This window comes from Cloeon dipterum, chromosome X, assembly GCF_949628265.1.
Source record: "Cloeon dipterum chromosome X, ieCloDipt1.1, whole genome shotgun sequence".
Taxonomy (NCBI): Eukaryota; Metazoa; Arthropoda; class Insecta; order Ephemeroptera; family Baetidae; genus Cloeon; species Cloeon dipterum.
Window position 1 is genome coordinate 18,678,433 of NC_088790.1, and position 19,358 is coordinate 18,697,790.

Genomic DNA, 19,358 nt, shown 5'->3' on the forward strand with positions numbered 1-19,358 from the left:
AGGAAACAAACACTCTCAGAATAGGGATTGAACGTTTTAAAAGAGCTCAAGCTTCAGTTCTTGAGTTTTCATTAAGACCCATCATAGTTAAAGGATGATATCAGTAAAACCTTCATGTTTATTCTGAGTTTTCGAAGAGCAAAATATATTAATTATACTTTAATTCAAAGTTTCCCTTAAATTTAAAGAAATATCCTGTGTTTGTATTCCTTCTTTGTTGTGTTGTATAATTTATTTTTGTTGATCAAGTTTGGCACTCTGTAAAGAAAATAATATCTGGAAAAATAGTTCAAATAAATATTTGGAAACAATAAAAATTCGGATAATGTGTAATTTTCTATATCCTATAACGCACATTTATTTATATATTTTTAATAAGTATCATCTTGTGACTTATGAACATTTAGAGATCTCTTTACCGTGCGTATTATTTTAATACTACATCTCAAAACATTTTCATATGATTACGGTTGCAAAAATGTTCTCTCCTTCATATTTATTCTGCCACACAAATGAAAAACATTAAAGTTTTGCAGTTGGCTTTTCCGAGGGTGAACGTAGAAGTGATGTTGTCATAGTCCATATACACGCACTCTTTGCTCGAGTCAATTGAAGGTTCACCCGCTGCCCAGGTCACATGGTTGCCAATGAGAGGTTCGTCTAAGCTGTTACACCACCGGTTGACACTTGGGCAGCTTAGAGACGCACCTCCTAACCAATACCGGTTAGAGGGAACGTTTTTTTCTGTCCAGATAATAAGAGGATTAATAAAAATGAACATCTATATTAATTTTTTCCAAATATGAACCCCGTGTTGGGTATCCGGACTGCGGTATATGTATTTATTTCAATTCCGATATGTTCAAGAAAAATAAATCACACTATGGCAGTCGTTTTTTTAGCTCTTGAAAATGAAGAATATAACTTAAATTATACTTCTTACCTTTAAACAAATTTAGTAAACAGTCATGCTTTCCCTTCGTCTCTATTGATAAAAATTTGGTATCACCCACGCAGCATAATCTATAGCCAGCGTGATAAGAGTTCTTTTATTTAAATAATTTTATATTATTTTATGAAGCAAAAATATTTCCATAGCAACCTTGCTGCCGGCAATATTAACGTTGACCTCTGTCATCCCACAACCAGATAACAGCATGAATTCCTTTTTTAGATTGTCCTCTATGTCCATTGCAATTCATGATCAGAAATATAAATATTTAGGGCAAGTCTCACTGTTTCCTTTCATCGTTTTCTGCCACAAGTCTCTCTATTTTATGTTCTTACATTACTTGCATTAGGGACAGTAGGAAATCAATATCACCTCAAAGGTGCATTTGTATTTGAGACATCGGGATTCAGTACAATCTTTTTCAAGGGCATTCTAAGCAAAAATCCTATGGTAGTTAATTATCAACTTAATACAACTGCAAATAATACCTCGCACAAAACTCTTTTAAAAATCTTTCCCTCATCAGTATGAAATTCCATAGATTTGGCCTGAACTGATACCGCGATTTTGGCTTTTGGCCCGACCTTTGAAGATGCATTCCACTTTAGAGCCGCGTGGTTGACCATTTCTTTGCTGGAACACCAGGCAAACGAGTTTTCGCAGGGGTCTGTGTCGCCTGAAGTCCACAGTTGAATTTTATCCAATGCCCGCTCTGACAAATTCAAACAAACTCATAAAATAATGCTATATTTCGTCACAAGATCGACATAATAATGTACTTGTCAGCTCAGCAGACAAACAGGTCATTTCGCCTTCGGTTTCCACTGCGGCTAAGTCCATGAATTTGGAGCAGCAGAATACAGCAGCTAAGGTCACATTCATCTAGTTTTGCGATCACAAATTTTACATCGCCCACAAAGATTTTCAGTTGCACTCACCGTCGCTTTTGACAAGACATATCTTCGACCACAAGCTTCAAAGCGCACACCGTCAGCCTCAACTGTGTTTGTTCATTAACATTTCAATATTTTCAAATTTAAGAAAATCAAACCATAGCCGATTCGCGATGACGACTGAAAGATTTATCAAGATAATGAATAGTGCATTTGAAAAAAGAGGCAGATGGGCATAATATGACATATATTATAGTCAAATTTAAATTAATTATAAAAGACATGTTCTACTATCCATGGTATTATAATCATTCATTTGAAGTATCAAACTGGAAAATATTACTAAACTCTTAAGTTAATCAATAAAAATCTCTTGATCACACAAAAATAGTTTTGTGTTTCAAGAACAAAGTGAGTGCACAAAATATAAATCTTATATACTTGGATATTCTTTATTGTCTTTTTTATGCAACTTGACTCCTCATTGCAGTCTGGTTTACGACATCGAGGGTAGCATGTTGCTTTCTGGGATTTCAGCTGCTGGCTATTTGAAATGCAAGAGGTAGTGTGACAGGCTTCGGGCAAGGTGCACAAAAACGCGTTTTTGTTGCGACAGTTGTCCTGCTCCATCACGAAGGTCCCGAATTTCCTTTTAAGTTGCAAAATTTTCGCTAATTAACAAGCATAGTTTTCCAATTCTTACACATTTTGAGTCATTTGAATAAGATGGGAATGAATTGTACAAGGTGGCTATAGTGCACTTCTGTTAGCGCATCCAAATTATTTTTAAATTGGAAAAATCTTAAATCCTCAACGCACCTAACGAAAACAAAGCAGGTGAGATTCGAATCAGAATATTGCAAATTTGGAGCCCAGATTCGATCAACGTCTGAAATTATGATGATAATTCAGTAGGTATCTATGTATTTAGTTCTGAAACCTCTCACTTAGCTGTATATTTTTCACTTGCTCTAGGTCGAAATTGAGCCCACGCCACTTGCAAAATTTTTCTGCCTGGAACCTAGGCTAGATATCTTTTCAATTTAAAATATAATTTTCAAATTCAATATTACCACTGCGTCAGAAGCAAAGTGAACTAACGGAAGATCACCATACTGCTGCAGAGGAATTCCGTTTGCTATACACCATATAGAATGGAAATATTTAAAAAATTTCAAGCTATGTTTGGTAGTCAAAAATTCTACTCTTGTATCTGCAAATCGTAGTTACTTTTCTTGCCTTAGAAAAAGCACAGATTAGTTTTAACTGTATTTTAATTATTTAACTATAATTGAACCATTCTGAAGCAGTTAACCAACTCCTGCGGTCGTTCAAAAACTGGCTCCCGAAATTCAGGCTTCAACGAAATCGAATCCAGATCCAGGTCTGATGAAAACAAATTTTGGCACTTTCGGAAGCACTTATGCTCACTCGCTTTTTCTCTCCAGTAAAGGTCTTCTTCTATGGAGGTGTTTCGAGCAATTCAATTTTTTAAATATTTACGTACCTTTGGTCATATCTTTAATATAACAGACTTCTTTGGTGGTTTGAGCACTCTGAAACTTTGATATAAATAAGGATAACTTGAAGCGTGCTCTCTTTACCGTGTAAATGAATTTTGATATCCATATCGAAATAATTAGAAACGCTCTGAACTCTCTGTGCTGCATTGCAGGAAAATTGCCTGACTGTGAGCAGACTGATCGCAAAAGTTACTGGGACAATGCTTCCGTTCGAAACTCTATTGCACACGGTAATAAATATGCGCCATGAAGAGAAGACACATCCGTTTCCATTGCAGGGAAACATCCATAATTTTATTTGGTCGCTGGAAACGCAACGCGTTGAAATGTTGCAAAGTCATATTTTCCTAGTACTTATGCCATCCATATGCACGAGTAGGAAATTAAAATTATTTCATAATAACGGGCTAGTTATATGAAACATTCAAAGTGCAGGTGCGAAAACTGTCGCGGCTCTCGCCACAGGATTAGAGCCTTGGAAGGGACTGAAATTTAGTTGAATGCGCCAAATTGCTCAGGTTAGAGGCGACGGGTGCGAAAATCGTCGCGCTTCCGGCGGCCGAGTGAAAACTCCAGGGGCCTGGGTAGAAAGAGGCCGGCGGACGAGCGACCAATGAGGAGCGAAAAATTGCCATTTTTCGCCGCGACAACGGCAGGGAGGGGACAAGGGGCTGCAATTTCGCACGTCTTGTTGTTTCCCCTGCCCATGCCGTGTGCTGCTGGCTTTGCTCTCGGCCCGACGGGGGACCGAAACAAGCACGCGGGACAAAAAACGGTCTGGGTGGACCGTGCACGGCGGCGGCGGTGGCTGCGACGGCAATCGGCGGTGGCTCCATCTGAACGAGTCACGCTCCCCCCAGCCGGTTGGCCGCGGCTCTCAGAGCGCACAACTCTCAGTTCTGTGCGAGAGTCCGAGAGCGGAGCACGTCTCGATCCCTAGCGGATGGCCACTTGAGCCCCGTGTGCGCCCGGCAGTGTATTCAACTGGCGATGGAGTGACCGTTCCGCCCGCGTGCCAATTGATCCGCTACCACTCGCTGGACCAGAGTTAGTGGTGACTGACCCCCGACACTTAGAGACACTTTCGCCATGGGCCTGCTGCCGAGCGTCGGCCGAAGAAAAGGCCCGAATGGTGCGTGCGCCAGTGTTCGCGACGTGACCACGGTGCTCCTGCCGCACGCATTCTTTGTGTTGGTCGCGCTACAAACTCTTTTTATGAGTACGCAGATAGTGAGTTCGGAAATGATCACCGTCTTTTGGAATAAAACCAATCCAATGTGAGTACCTTTTCCACACTTTTTTGCTCGCCTGCAGTGAGGATTTCAATGGTGGGCATCGGTCATGAAACGTCAGGGACGAAATGTCTCACTGAATTTTTTTATGTTGGGAAAATATGCCCCTTCTACTCTTTAAATTAAAAACCATTCAAACTAAAACTGTTTGCATATTTGTATTTCAAGAGAGGAAAAACAATTCCTAAAAACAATTTCCTAAAATGTTGTGATTTTCCGAGATTTTAGAACCGTGACTGCAGCCCCTAAATTCGCACCTGATTTGATAATGGTCTAAAAAAATTCGCAACATATGTTTCCGGTGTAAATAGAAATTGTCAATATTAGGTGAGTTGGCCTTGACCTCCAGCGCCTAGACGCACCTAATTTAGGTGTGGTGTCAGATGCAAATAGTGCCACCCTTTTTCGTAAGCAAAATAATCCTCAAAAATTTCTGACCTTCCTATTAATGCACAATTCCAGAATGTCATATTCTTTTCTCATTTTAGGATTGCACTACGTCATTAACATGCTAAATATCGTTAAATTAAAGTGGCACAGGGTGGAAATCGTTTTAAAATCGTTCGACTTTTTACTCCATGCAACGTAGACTGCTAAATTGATAAAGCACTTTGCAGCAATCAGACAAAAGTCCACGCTGCCTGCTGGTTTGCAGAGCAATTTTCAGCCAAGTGACGCAAAAAGCCGTAGTTTGTTGTTTTTGCGCGCGCGGAGAATCACAAGGCGAAACCACCGACTCGTCGTCAGCGCAGCGTCGAAGGCAAAAGGCAGAAAAACCATCGCACTGATTTTTTCCACCGTTTAGCACCCAAGCGCGGGATCGAACTGTGGTTGTGAAATTAATCCGATTGGCTTTCTTTTATTTCAAAGTAGCGAATTACACACGCGCAGGTGCCGTTTTTCGCTTCCTGCAGCCGATAAATTATATCAACAATAATGAAACGGCCGACAAATGGTATTGCTCCCGTTGTCGGCCGGGCGGCAGGCTGCGCGGTGAAAGTTGCTGAACTGGATCGAATTCGCCGCTTACATAAGATCTGAAACGAAATATTTATCTGCTGCCCGCGACTCGCCCGCAATTATAATAATTATGGCAGAGCTGGAAATTCGAGATATAAATCTACGCGGGAGGGAAGTTTAATCTCTCCGCGATTGTGTCACGCCGCGATAGAGAAAGAGAGAGAGAGAGAGAACTGTCCGCGGCGTGTGTTTCTGTTTCTACACACAGACACGGCAATTGCAGCCGTTCTAATTTTAATGGGTCGTAAAGTGGTTCGACACCAACGTCGTCTGCCGCTTTTAATTAAGTTGCACCGCCGCCGCAGACGCCAGAAAACGGAATTAATTTGCTTCTAATAACACGGATCGGCCAGGCTAAAATTATAGACTGCGCCAAGTGGTAAATAATGCCCGATTTGTGGTTTTAAAACATATTCACCAGTTTAAAATATTATTAAAATGAGATGTGTTCTTTGAACGATAATTTGTTACATTGTGAAGTAAGCTTGGCTTCAAATTGAGAAAACTAGGCTGAAAATGTTCTATTTGCTTTCATGTGAGATTTTGGTGATGGTTCTGTCAGAAGATTTGAGCCAAGAATTTAACAATACTCACAATATTATTTATAAATAGAAATAGATCATAAGTCATAAATTATTAGTGTAGGTTGAAAAAAAATTGTTTGCACTTGCAGGGGTTTAGCTTCAAGTTCAAAACAATTCTAAAAATGAAAGGAACGTGAGACAAAAATGCATAAGCAAGCCTGACAAGTATCCTTAACCTTCACCATTTTTATTTTACGTCACCGCATCCTACGATTTCTTGAATAGTTCGATTATTCAATACACCCTCTGAAAGTTCGAGGTTTGCATTGTTTGAATTACTTACAGCTGACAGGAAATTTTTATTTGCAATCTCTGACGGGTGTGTGTGAAATTCCTGATACATTTTTTATCGTAATGTTAATTAATTATAATAATGCGATTACCCCGCGTACAAATGAAATCCTAAACGTAGAAAATTAGCGGACAAATGGGCAAAATCCCGAAAAATTGCTGTCCGTCGTAACAACAATCCAGACAAATTGAGCAGATTTTCATCTGACAGAAACGATTATTTATCACCAGCCAATTAGAAAACCCAACTTTTCTCGGAATAATTCCCACACTATCAAAAGGGTTCCAGAACGATAAATTAGACAAATAAAAAAATATTAAGAGAAACAGCAGTTGCAGCGCAGAAGGCCGATATTTTAGTCCTTCTGCCGTTTCCAATTTATCAAATCCCACCGCTAATAATGATAATTTCCACGGCGCGGCGGCACAAGGGGCAGACAGACGGTCGCGAGCGTTCGAATTCATTACTCGTGCGGTTTCCCTGCACCTTGGGCTGCGCAGTAATAATTACAATAATCCCAGACGAGCGTCGTCTCTGAGCCCGCAAAAAAAGCTGTGTATAAATCGTCCTCCGCGGTCGTAATTATCGACAATTCTTCCTCCGAACGAGGAAACATTTTAGGATGAAAACATCTCCACCCGCAGAAGTTTGTCATTATTGCCTTTAAACATTCCATCCGAGGGAAAAGGTACAGTTATATCAGCAGCATTCCTCGGAAGTGCATAATTATCGGTTTTAATATGTGCAAGCGCGCAGCAACAAAGGGTTTGTGAATGGTAACAATGCTTCCCGATGAAATCGAGCATGCCAGCTGAGTAACGGTGAAATGAAAAGGAGGTAAACATTTGGAAACCGTGCATAATTCAGGTACGTTTAATAGACTAACCAAAAGAGTGCCGTTTTGCGGTCGAATATTTGTTTTTCCAGTGAAAGGGTTAAATCGAAAAAAGGAATTCCACGGTAAGTGTGAGTTTCAAATCAATAGGAATTCAACTATTTATTTCTTTCCTGAAACTCGAAATTAGAATTCCCTCATTATCCATACGCAGAAAACAGTGGGCTTAATTTCTTTCAAGAGAGATTAATTAAAGTGTCTCTAAATCATGTGTAAAGCACACATGATTATTTTTAATTAGAGAAAAATATCCTTAATAAGAATTCTGGACTGAAAACAAGATGAGTCTGATAAAACTAAAAAATTAATTAAAACCGAGCCTTAGGAAAACAGAATTAACAAAATTAGTGGCCGCCCTTGGAGACTAATTGCTGATTTCCTGCGATGAAAATGCCTTACCCGTGTCTTGTGTGATTTCAGCGGGCCGGACAATTAATTATGGCACGAAAAGTCGCGTGCGCCCCAACGAAATGGCGCTGACATCACGCGTGCACATGAGAGAGCGAGTGGTGAAAGTGTCAACGCGCTCCCTCGCAATTAGCCGCAGTGATTTGACAGTTTAATTGAGAAAATCAGCACCTTTCCAGCCCATTACTCCATTGGTGCGATATCATTTACTTTCTCTTGGAATTGCTTTTTCGGATTGCAAAGGAACGAAACGAAACGGCCGAGTCCTACGAGAGGAAAAATCCATTTTTCTGCTCTGCTGCACTAGCGTAATTTTCGATTTCGGTGGCGGCAAATATCCCAGAGCGCTTCCTTGACGGCCAAATTGCGTTTTGCGGCCCAAGTAAGGAGCGACATGCAGAATTGCACCAGACGCCTTGGAATTCGATTTGGCTCGGCCGCAAGAATGATCAACGCTTGATTGCTAAAAAGTAAAATTTACTTTGGCTCATATATTCCTGTTGAAAAGGCTTGAGAGTGTAATTCTACCATCGATTAAATTATTTTGTATGTACAGGAAAATGTATTTATTTTTATTCTAAAATTCAAATTATTTATTTGAAATAAGAGTATTTACGTCGAAGATATTTCAACATGCATGTCATTCCGTAAATATTGGGAATTTGGTTTGAGATATAAAACCAAAAAATGTCTACTTAAAAAACGAGAAAAATGCATGCAGAAAATAGAGTAATTAAATACTTACAACGTTTAGAAGAATTAATTAAATTTTATTTTATGAGTAAACTTTGGTACACATACATTATTTTATATATTTCTTTTGCAAAATTAGACAAATTTACTCACGTTTCCAATTTAACTAAAGTTGCCTTGAAAGTTGAGCATGTGCTGTTAAGATTGCACATAATTTTTTTGTTTAAATTGTGTACAAATTTTATAAATAAAATTGTTTATTTGTGCCGTTTGCAGTGCACTTCCCGTAGAATAAAAGTTAAAATTTTAATTAAAAAAAAGTATCAGCCTAATTCCGTGAGCATCTAGTAATTACAAGAGCAGCCAATTGGCAAATATTTCATTAGGCCGATTGTGCGCGGCACGAAAAACAGCAACAATCAAACTTCACGCGTCACCGCCTCATTCTTCACTCGTCCGAAAAGAGCGTCAACAACGGTGCCGCCTGTGTGGAGTGTGAAAATGCACTGCTCGTAATTGGCCGGCGATTGATAGAAGAATTTCGCAAGCGTCGCCAGTGATAAAGGCAGTTAAAATGATTTCATACACACGCGAACGCGCGGTAGCCGCGCGGCCGAGTGAAAGCAAAAAGCTGCACCTTCACCGAAAACGATTGTTGGGCTGCTGCTTTTATGCCATGCTCGCTTTTTTCGCCGCTGCGCCTTTCAATTGAATTGAAATTCTGCGAGATTCTCGCGCGGCGGCAGCGGCGGCGGCGAAAATCCCGCTCTTGTATAAATTTTAGATAAGAGCCACGGCCGGCTTTGAAATAATAAGTGCGGCGACGTGACTTTTCGCCTGCAAACTCACTCAGTCGCGCTCGTTCGCTCGCTCGCGGCTCAATGTGGGAGGACAGCGCTTTTCGAAATGAGATTTCAGCGCGAGTAATTGCCAACATGGCTTCCGGCAATAATTGCACGCATTGTCTGCAATTTGAAATTCGGCCGAGATCGTTGCGCCTGGGAGAACGCGATCCGCTGACCCGCTCTCGAGATTTCGGTTTGAGACCTAATGGAATTGCATAAATACGTGCTTATCGCGTGTGCTTCAATGGGGCTGCCAACCAGCATTGTTTATGAATTTGCACAGATAATTATATCTCCAGCAAGGAAATTCAATTCGGTTTATTTCTAAAAAAAAAAAATCGCTTTAATGTCCTAAGTTTAGACTTTGAGTTCAGGTGCGAGAAAACTAGCTAAATTGTTTTAAGTAAATAAAATAATTTTAATAACTAGCAGAAAACTCAAAAAGCGTATGTTTAAGCTGTTTAATTAATTACTTTTGAAAAGTTAAGCCAATTCGGTGCTCATCCAGCTCCTAATCACATGACTAAAAATTGCTTACAAAATCATGCAATCATAAAAAGGTGTTGCAAAAAAGGAATAAATATAACAATGAAAGGAAAGAATCCTATTTTTGAGAACACGATATTTGTCTGTGATTCATTTTAATTCACAAGGTAGCCGGTTCTACAGTCTTGATAGTACATAATTGTGCTGAGGTCATGAAAAAACATTTGCTCTTAATTATCGGTTCTATCAAAAGACAAGGTTCCTCATATTGGTGCGCATATTAAGTGCCAAAATTCAGACCAACATATTTTACATTGAATGAACTATTTTTTTGGTGCTAATTTTTGGAAAAGGTGATAATTGACATCGCCTTTTATTATATCAAACCCGAGGCAAAATTCACACCCAAAATGACATGTCCAGTCCACTTCCTGGCTCTCGTCCCAGGAGTTAATCCGCGGACAGATTTCGTCCAGCTGAGCTGCAATTTTCGGCCCACTTATACACTCAGCCGGAGTTGAGGCTGTCTGTCAAATCTAATTTGCAACCAGCTGAGGCGGCTTCTGCATGCCGATCGCGTCTCGTTACCCTTGTGGCTGGGCGCTAATAACAGGCTGGCCGCGCGCGGATTCTAATTTGAATTCGCACTGTTCCCCTCTCATACTGCACCTGTCCGCCGCGAACGAACGAACGTACGAAGGAACGAGCAGGCAGGCAGGCAGGCAAGGTGTTACTGTGAGAAATAAGTCCCTGCGGCCGTCCGAAAAGCACGTATGTTTAATCCGTCCGTAAGCAGGCGGAGTCTGCACTCGCGAAAATTTGTATACGCCGCGTAGACGTAATGATAATATTCGGCGCGGCGAGAGAGTGAGCGAGGTGGAAAATAAAAGGCCGCAAACCGGTTTTCGGTTCGTCTGCTCTCAGCTCGTATATTACGTAAAATGGCCCGCTCGGCTGACCGACCGACCGGCCGGCGTGCTTTTCTTTCTCTTGTTAAAGTCGTTGTTATTATTATTATTGGCTTTGGCAGTCCACCATAAATTCACACTCAATCAGCCGCGGTAGCCTCGCTCGCCAGCTCATTTCCATGCCTGCGTGTAATTAGACTGCCTTTGTCGCGTCCGCAATCCAATCGATTTGCACCGATTAGTCGCCCGGGCCGATCGAATTTTAATCGCGACCACACGGCCGGCGTTTGCCAAAAGCTGGAATAAAATTCAACGGGTCAGTATGGATTAAATAGAGTGACACTTTGAACTATATAAATTATTGTAATGATCCAAAAAATGAATTGTGAAATAGTTGCTAAATACAGAGTAATTTAGCAAAACTGGACTCACAGTCTATTTTTACTTGTATCCAATTTTCTATTAAAAATTTGGTGTAATAGCTGCTTAAAAAAGGACTTATCCATTTTTATTTTGATGTCGCGGCAAGATATTTTTTAATGAAAAAAGTCACGAATTGACAATACCATCACCATAATGTGTGTTCGAATAGAGAATAAATAAATATCATAAACAATTTTTAATTAATTACTTTTCTCAATTATTTATCTTCATTAAAAATGTTAATAATGATAAAAAAATGTGTCAAAATGCATTGATTAAGTATCAACCGCCTGGAACTTTGCATTTGCCTTTATAATAATATGACTCTACTTTTACTTCAAAGAGGATGCACTCATTAAAAGATTTTGATGAATTAAATCATCCTGACGCTTACCCATTCGCAGCTTAGTAAGGTGAAATATTAACTATTTAACTGATTGTATTTGCTGTGTTTTGCTTGGTTGCGCATGCCTTTTCTTTCTGTTTAATTATCATGCTGACAAATAGCACGAGTAAACAAGTATTATACCTTGGCTACCAAAACCTGAAGGTGCAAAATCGATTGCAAAGTGTGGCCGGCGCGACGCGCACACGTGTGTATGTGTGTGAACTTTACAGGAGAAAATATCTTTTGATGCTGTCCTTGGCTGTGAATAATTTATGGCTTAATTGATTTCGTGCGGCTGCAGTGCGCGTCCAACCAATAATTACATGATCGATGTGAATTTTATTCGAGAGAAGCAACAAAGTTGTGCTGCCGCAATTAACCGTTCCTTCGTTTTATTCAAAGTGTTTACACGAATTTGGCGCCGTTTCTTCTTCTACCATCGCCGACGGCCGTTAAATGTTACGAGATGGACCCAACTCAGAGATTGCATTGTTCTCGCAGCCGGCGCTTTGAAAAATTATTGCTGCACCTTCGCAGCGGGTTGAGTGAGTGAGCGACGGAGAATGAGAAAAACGCCCGCGCCATCTTTTTTCCACCAGGTTTTATTAATGGTAATAAAGAGAACGGGCAACAGCTGTTGTTATTCATTGTCGGGGATAAGTAAAGAGGAAAGAAAAGAGCCGATTCGGATGCTTATCGGGCTGATTATAAATTAAATCAGGAAACGCTTGTTTAAGCGGTGGTGTGAATAAATACGCGCGCTGCACTCGGCGGCCAGGTAATTTATGCAAATGAGATTCACCGAATTCGGCCGGTGCAGCCGCGGCAGCCGAATTTTGTCAGCTATTAAGAGCGCTCTCAGGGAGCGGGAACCTGCTGCTGCTTGCTTGCTTGGCCGAGAACTCGTTTTTGTGTCGCCACCGACTCGATTGTTATTCAATTTGGAGCGCAGGACTTATTGAGAAAAAGTGGTTGGCCGTTTCGATCGCGCCGAACGTCTTCATTTTCAGCGGAAAAAGTTGGTTTAATTGGAGCCACTCTGCGTTTAACATTGTTTTCTCTTCCCTACGTGACGTTCAGCTTTCGATCAAGACGCCGAATAGCGCAAGTTTCGGTTTTTATGGGCTAAAATAGCAAAGTGAATACAAAATCGAAGCATATTTCTCAAGCCGTATAACAATTTTGAGGGTAAAAAATTATGAGGTTCTTGATCGTGCTGGAACTTGAATGTCTACAGTAGCAGCAGAAATAAAACCGAAAATCACATCCGAATCTTAAACAGCATAATTGTTGCCTTTCTTGCTACAAATTTTTACGCGATATGATTTTCCGGGCCGTTAGCAGTCGTGAAACTTTGCCATTCTAATAAAACTTCAAGTATGTTAGCACGTTGCGCAATAAAGCCTTCCAAAATTGCTGAATTTACTTTTGGCAATCAAGTTTGATCGCGGCAGTTTCCCGTGTCCCGCTCCCTGCAATTAAAATAACGCTGGAAGCGCACACACACTCTCTCAAGTCGTCAGTCGTGCTCTGCAAGCCAAATTCATAAAATAGCGAAATTTATTAGGGCTAATTTCCCCGGCAGATGATGACACGCGCGATAGCGAAACAATCCCGCGAGCACACAAACTGCGCCGCTGCCCAAACTTGATCTCTCTACTTAATTGTCACTCATTCTAATAATAAAAAAGAGCGGTTCCCACAACAATTTAATTTCCTGTTAAGGCGAGCAAGCGAGCGAGGTGTTTGTTGCCGAAGCCGTTTTTCTTTCCTACGTATATACGTGTGCATAAACAAGCCGCGTGCACGAATATATACGAACACATCTGCAGATAAAGTAGCCTTAATTTACAAGAGTCGTTCCGAGAATGCGCCTTTGTTCTTTCCTCTCTCTGTCTCTCTATGTTCGGCTCGCGGATGGAAGGAACCCTTTCTCCCGGCGTTTCGCTAATGAAATAGCGTTTTCGCCGTTTGGGAAATTGCTGCCAGGGTTCGTTTTATTGCCTGCAAAACTGTTTACTCGTGTAGCCTCTTTTAAATGGGTCCTGCTGTACACTCGGCTTTCTAAATTAACTGACCAAATTGAATTGGCAAAGACGAAATGTAATTGAAGATGGAAAACCAGGTGCTCAATTTTTTTCGTTTTGAGATGGAAATGAGAGGTGTCCTAACCAACTGCGTATCCTGTTTCTTTCTATATTGATCCATATATCATTTTCAAATGGGAGCAAGTGAAGATTTAACTACTTGTGACATATTCATTAATTTGTAAACTTTGAAAATATAAGTTTATATATTTCTGATTCGCGTCACTTCAAAGCAGCAAATATAGAATTGAAATAAAATATTCTATTTATGACGCTTCAATGGCAATATTTTTTGCCTCAATAACGCACCCTTAAAGCGTAGTTTTAATTGCTATTACAGCAACACGTTTTAATAAAGTTTAGATAAAAATAAAATCTTCACAGCTTTTCATTTTTCAAATGAGGAATATAACGTTCCAAGTTTCTCAACTCCTTGCTCATCATTATAATTTCAACTTTCTTATTCACCCTGCTTGCACTGATATTGCTCCAGCCAGAATATTCCGCTCCAGTTTTTCCGAGCTGCGTTCAGCGTCCGTCCAATTAACACCTAATGAGAAAAGCCATCGGGTATCGACGTGCATTGGCGCTCGTTAGATGGATGCACTGTGTAAAAGGGCGCTTCACCTCCCATGCAGGCTGCAGCAGTCAAATGAGGCAGCATCTGACTCAAGCGAGAGAGAGAAAAAGAACTCGAGGCAGGTCACATTGACCTCTCTCTCGCTCCTCCTCTCTCGCTATGTAAAATAACATCTCTCACCAGCAGCGCAGAGAGAAAAGAGAGGCTCGCGTACACACATGGATGAAATTCAAAGGAACGAACGAACCGCAAGCCGCAGCATCTCACACACGCTGTACACTTGCCTCTTGCTCACAATGCCGTGCCGCTGGACCAGCCGGACGTCCATTCACGCGAGGAGGCTGCAAAGGGGGCCTTCCCGAAATTACACCTGCTCTGATTTTAATCATTCCAGGCAGTTTATTCCGTTCATTATTTCGTTTGAAAATCGTTACCGGCCAAAACGAAAATGATTATGCTCCCCGTAAAAAATTAATTTAGCTAAGCTCGGCTTCCAAAGATAAACAAATCTTTCCCTGGAAGACAAAGTAAACAGGCATCGTTGTCAATTTAATAAATAAAACGTTATGGATGATTATTTAGAAAATTGACTGTCGCAATTGTGGTCTCTGGTCACATTGGAAAATAATTTCAACTATCATTTTGCAAGCAATTTTACCAAGTTTAATTTTGCCATACAAGTCCTATTAGATCTGAGTAGAGTGTTTGTAGTCTGTATTTTACGCAAGCAAAAGTTTTTAAGAATTGTGCAATAGCTTAGATTGGTTACTAGAAAATGTCCTCAATTGACTAAAAAAATTATAAAATTTAGCTCAAATTGCTCTCGCTTTTATTGTCTTTCTTGTATCCAAATATTGGGCTTAGTCGGGACACAGCAGAAATAAATTAATTGATAAATGGGGGATACTAGAACGATAAAATTTATTGTTTTCAACCGGAAAATTATTATTTAGAAGAGCCGAGCAGACACATTTTTTCCTCCAAACCAAATTAATTATCTATCCGGTGATACTCTTTTAATTCACATCAAATTCCAGTGGGTCTAGAATAGAATCTCGCCAAATGCGGCCAAAATCGATAAATCAAACTTTTCCGACCAAAGGAATAAAGAGATCCCCCGTTTTATCACAGCATGTAATCTGGAAGCGATGCATCATCCGCGTGCATTCCTCGGGCAAAAAGGTGCATTTATTTATAATATTCCACGCGGCGGCGGCGAAATCCGTCCCATAAATTCTCCGCTCGCTGGCTGGGTCGCATGCTACACTAACAACAATAGACTGGTTCCCCTGCCCTTTTTTGTTTTCTTATCCGCCGCCGCCGAGAGAGAGTTGAATATTTTGTGTACAGCTCGCCGAGGAAAGGTGGGGGCGCTGCTCAGGTCGGATGGATGGATGGATGGTGCGTTTTATTAAATCACCACGGGGCGATTGCATTTCGGGAGAGGAAGGTAACCTAGATAGCAGCCCGGCTTATTATATTTCACAGGTATGATGCGGCATTATTTTATTGTTTTACGGCATTCCCCGCGAGGAGGAGGAGGAGGAGGATGCATGCCTCTTTAATAATACCTGCGAAGGCCTGGGAGGAAAAATTAGGAAACACGGGGGAGTATTTTAACTCTCTCCTGTTGTGTTGAAACTCAAAATGCCTCTATTAACCCCCTAACTACCTGACTTCGGGGAAAGTTGTACCTGCTAGGCACACAAATCAACCGTGGAGGACCCTATTTTTGTCGCGAGCGTGTTTTGGACACAATTTGTTTTCGTTCGTTTGCCTGCCCTTTGGCTTAATAAATCAGGTTGCTAAAAGCACGCATGCTGAACGGAGCTAGCTGTCTTTGTTATAGATACATTGAAAAGAAAGACTTGACACTCTACGCAGCAAGCGTGAAAATTATTGAATTGGCTGACCAAAGTTCTCTCAACATTTATGTTAAGCTCACAGAATTTGACACAAGATCTCTATTGTTCCGCTGAAGGAACAACGGTAGTAAAAAGTTTGTTCCACATAATCCAACGGACGGTCGTAAAATTTTCCCTTATATTTTTTACGCACATTTGTATGTTCTTGGCTGTCGTAAATGACGCTTTAGAATATATTGTGTGTGTGTTTTTTTTTAATATGCAAACCTAGACTTCCAAATCCATTACTTTCGCCTTAATACCTTTATTGACACCGATTCCGGGCCTGTTGCCATCGTGATGTTTTCATTAAAACTGAGGAGAATCGGGTAAGTTTCTGTTGAAAAAGCGATTGGACACGAGCGATTTTTTCTCAGCCGACCGATATTGGCGGTTGACATTGATTTTCGCCGAAGAAGGACGAGACGATGGAACGAGAAAAAAGAGCGGCGTCGCGAAAACTCGCCTGCCAACTGTGGAAACGATTCAATTTGGTGCACGGACGATTCGTCACCGCCAACACACACACCAGCGATATGTTCGATCGTGTGCTTCCGAGGAAAGAACAATGACAACGCGGCTTCTGTGTCTCCACTCGATTGCGAGAAAATGGAAATGGTGCCGAAACTGGAAGTCGACAGTCCAAAGACAATGCCGGCTGGACAAGAAGTGCGTGGTGTCATTTATAACATATTTCTGCCTGTGATTGGAATATTTGCCGGCGTCGAAGTCTCTTCGGAGATTGCGACGAGCGAGGCAGAAAGTCGGTTTGCAAAGTGTGTGATGGGTGGAAATGCATGCAGTCGTGCCCGTGCAAAGCTGAAGAAAAGTGAGAAGAGGCTCGTTAGAAACGCGCAGTGTGAGCATCGTAGCGTAGCAAATGCGGCCATGCCTTCTCTCCACTCGGCAGCTGACAAAGGAAAATAAAGAGAGGAACCAACACACAAGTCTGCTTGTATATACATATATGTATATATACTCGTTCGATTGTTGCATCCATAACACGAGAGGCCCAATCACGCAGGCATATGGGAAGGTGAAAAATGATATTGCGTGCGAATAAATTTCGAGCCGAGGATAAAATTTGGAACAACGGTTCCGCATACATTTTAATATTTTAGAAAAGCTGGGGCGTCTGCTCGAGATTTATTGCATGCCTCAAATTAGCCGACCTTTAAATGGGCGTGGGAACGGAAAAGTTGCCGCAAACGGAGAGAAAAGCAATTTCCCATTGGCAACACTTTCGACTGGCAAGGGCCACCCATCGGCTGAAAAACGCCGGAGCTGCAAAAAGTGGCTCCAGCAGCAGCAGCAGCAGCAGTCTGCCCGACTGGCTGTGTGTGTGTGTATATGTTGTTTCCAGTCGCAGCTTCTTTTTTGATTCCTCTCTTCTTCGTCTTCTTCGGCTTCAGCAGTCAAGGCCATGGCATTCTTTCTTTCTTTCCTTCTTGTTGCCTGCCAGCTAAAAAGCTGCTGCCCGCCTCGCTCCCCTGATGTACACACAGCACACAATCTCCTCTTGCTCGGCTGCTCCTCAATCGCGGCCGTGCAGCAAAGCCAGCCAGCCAGCCAGCTCTCCAAAGCCCTCCATAAAAATAATCAGCTTTATTGTTGTGCTCTACTAGCCGGCCGTGCTATAATTGGGCACCCGCGGTGGCTGCTGGAATTTGCCTAAAATCGGCCCGCACATTAAAACGAGTCGGGTGCGCGCACGTGGAACGAAATCTTGTCCTCCGACCAAAAACGAGAGTGAACATTTCTGCTGGACAGCCCAATGGTATTTATCTGCAATGATGCCATAAAAAATTGGCATTATAAAAAGCTTGACCAGTGGTTTGTTAATTTTTTGGCGTGTTAAATCAACATAAGCTCAGCAGAAACGAAACGAGTAAAATCATTTATTTCGTTCTAATGCGTTTGTCATTTCATGATTTAAACAAACGGAAAAGATTTAGCAATAGTAATGACAGGAAAATAAACTTTTGTTCTAGTTTTATGGAAATTCAATATTTTCATATTTGCAACTGATTAACAAGATGAATTTCAGGCCATGTTAGTTTTATTGGATTATAGTTTGCCGAGAAATTCAAGCCGTAAGAAAGTGAACCCAACACCATTTTCGCCTGCTCCTCCCCTCCTTCGTACCTGTCGCAAAATCCGCCATTGCAGCTGCGAAAACGCTCTCAAAGGGGGCAAAATGCATGTGCCGATGCTGCGCGCGCGTCCGGCCATTTTCTGATTTTAATTGTGTGCAGCCGAGAATCGCACGCGGACAAAAGACACCCCTACACATCCGCTGATTACGCGCATTTACTCCATTCAGACCATTTTTTCGCGAGGGTGTGAAGAGGCCTGGCGTGATTCCTCCCGGCAGTCGAGGCACAAGACTGTTTCCTCGGCGCTGTGGATGTCGTTCTTGAGTGCTCGCCACACACATACACTCACATATTTGCTCCGTAATTGCTGCGCTGCCTCGGTCGCCGGGGACGTGTTTGCTTTTTGATTTTGAAAACCCGTCCAGCGGAAAAGAAAAAGAGGCTTTGTTTCTGCGCTCCTTCTCCTTCATTCACAAAGAGTGACAGCAAAGTGAAGATTTCCAACTCGATGCTTCCCATAGGAAATTTTCTTTGGTCCAGCCAGTTCTTTTATCTTAAACTTTCAGCTCAAAGTTTGAGCTATAAAACATACCTGATAATAAGCTTTTACAAAATAGTTTCTGATATTCGAGAAAATTTTATAGAATTAGATTAGGTGGAATCATTGAGTTAAAATTAATACAGTTTTTCTACAACTGTACGTTGAACATTGACTTTATTGGAAATATAGCGTCGAGATTAATGACAGGCTCTGTCTTTAAATTCTGTTTCTCAAATTTTCTGCAGATTTTTAGTGTCTGCCACGATATTAAAACAGTGTTAAATAAATTTAATAATTTTTGTTTAACATGTGGTGGTGTCTTTTTCGTGTACGTACAAAATTTCAATTAGAAAAGACATTGTGCAACTAACTGTTATTTCTTTGTTGTCAAAAAATTGTGATATTTACAAGTTGCAGGTCATGTACTCAAAAATGTTTCAGCTATGTTCATTAGTTAATTTACGTTTTTATTGCTTGTTATTTATGATGATGTTCATTATCTGATTATTACCATCCTAAAAATTTGTAAGCATTTCATTGCGTGAGAC

At 41.1% G+C, this 19,358-nt stretch overlaps 3 protein-coding genes across 5 annotated transcripts in view; 1 reads left to right on the top strand and 2 right to left on the bottom strand.

Annotated features, from left to right (window-relative positions):
* Ephrin (ephrin) overlaps positions 1 to 19,358 on the top strand; it is a 263,779-nt gene that overhangs the window by 217,061 nt on the left and 27,360 nt on the right. For 2 of the 3 annotated variants that reach the window (XM_065493926.1, XM_065493927.1), the window contains exon 1: positions 4,253 to 4,645. The exons of the other annotated variant lie outside the window; for it this stretch is intronic. In XM_065493926.1, coding sequence (XP_065349998.1) covers positions 4,458 to 4,645 — 188 coding nt within the window. In that variant the 5' untranslated portion in view covers positions 4,253 to 4,457. Of the gene's footprint in view, positions 1 to 4,252; positions 4,646 to 19,358 lie in introns of those variants that run through there. 3 annotated transcript variants of the gene reach the window in all.
* LOC135945970 (uncharacterized) lies at positions 357 to 2,291 on the bottom strand. Its single transcript, XM_065493929.1, has 9 exons — positions 2,004 to 2,291; positions 1,891 to 1,952; positions 1,732 to 1,834; positions 1,441 to 1,664; positions 1,325 to 1,384; positions 1,237 to 1,270; positions 1,103 to 1,182; positions 944 to 1,046; positions 357 to 744 (listed from the first exon to the last, which is right to left on the bottom strand). Exons 3-9 carry the CDS (start codon positions 1,832 to 1,834, stop codon positions 497 to 499), a joined length of 852 nt encoding a protein of 283 aa, XP_065350001.1. The 5' UTR covers positions 1,891 to 1,952; positions 2,004 to 2,291; the 3' UTR covers positions 357 to 496.
* LOC135945088 (uncharacterized) lies at positions 1,887 to 3,694 on the bottom strand. The gene is made up of 9 exons (XM_065492500.1): positions 3,450 to 3,694; positions 3,353 to 3,401; positions 3,143 to 3,306; positions 3,051 to 3,084; positions 2,919 to 2,983; positions 2,793 to 2,871; positions 2,665 to 2,734; positions 2,287 to 2,494; positions 1,887 to 1,952 (listed from the first exon to the last, which is right to left on the bottom strand). Exons 1-9 carry the CDS (start codon positions 3,513 to 3,515, stop codon positions 1,887 to 1,889), a joined length of 801 nt encoding a protein of 266 aa, XP_065348572.1. The 5' UTR covers positions 3,516 to 3,694.

Excerpts from the sequence above, each read along its gene's own strand:
- LOC135945970 (XM_065493929.1), bottom strand. The coding sequence starts at position 1,834 with ATGAATGTGACCTTAGCTGCTGTATTCTGCTGCTCCAAATTCATGGAC. Across the intron at positions 1,183-1,236 it reads GAAAACGATGAAAGGAAACA|AGGACAATCTAAAAAAGGAA; the intron begins GTGAGACTTGCC and ends CAATGGACATAG. Across the intron at positions 1,047-1,102 it reads TTAATATTGCCGGCAGCAAG|AACTCTTATCACGCTGGCTA; the intron begins GTTGCTATGGAA and ends TTTAAATAAAAG.
- LOC135945088 (XM_065492500.1), bottom strand. The coding sequence starts at position 3,515 with ATGCAGCACAGAGAGTTCAGAGCGTTTCTAATTATTTCGATATGGATA. Across the intron at positions 3,402-3,449 it reads TATCAAAATTCATTTACACG|AGTGCTCAAACCACCAAAGA; the intron begins GTAAAGAGAGCA and ends TCAAAGTTTCAG. Across the intron at positions 2,872-2,918 it reads ACTTTGCTTCTGACGCAGTG|CCTAGGTTCCAGGCAGAAAA; the intron begins GTAATATTGAAT and ends AAAGATATCTAG.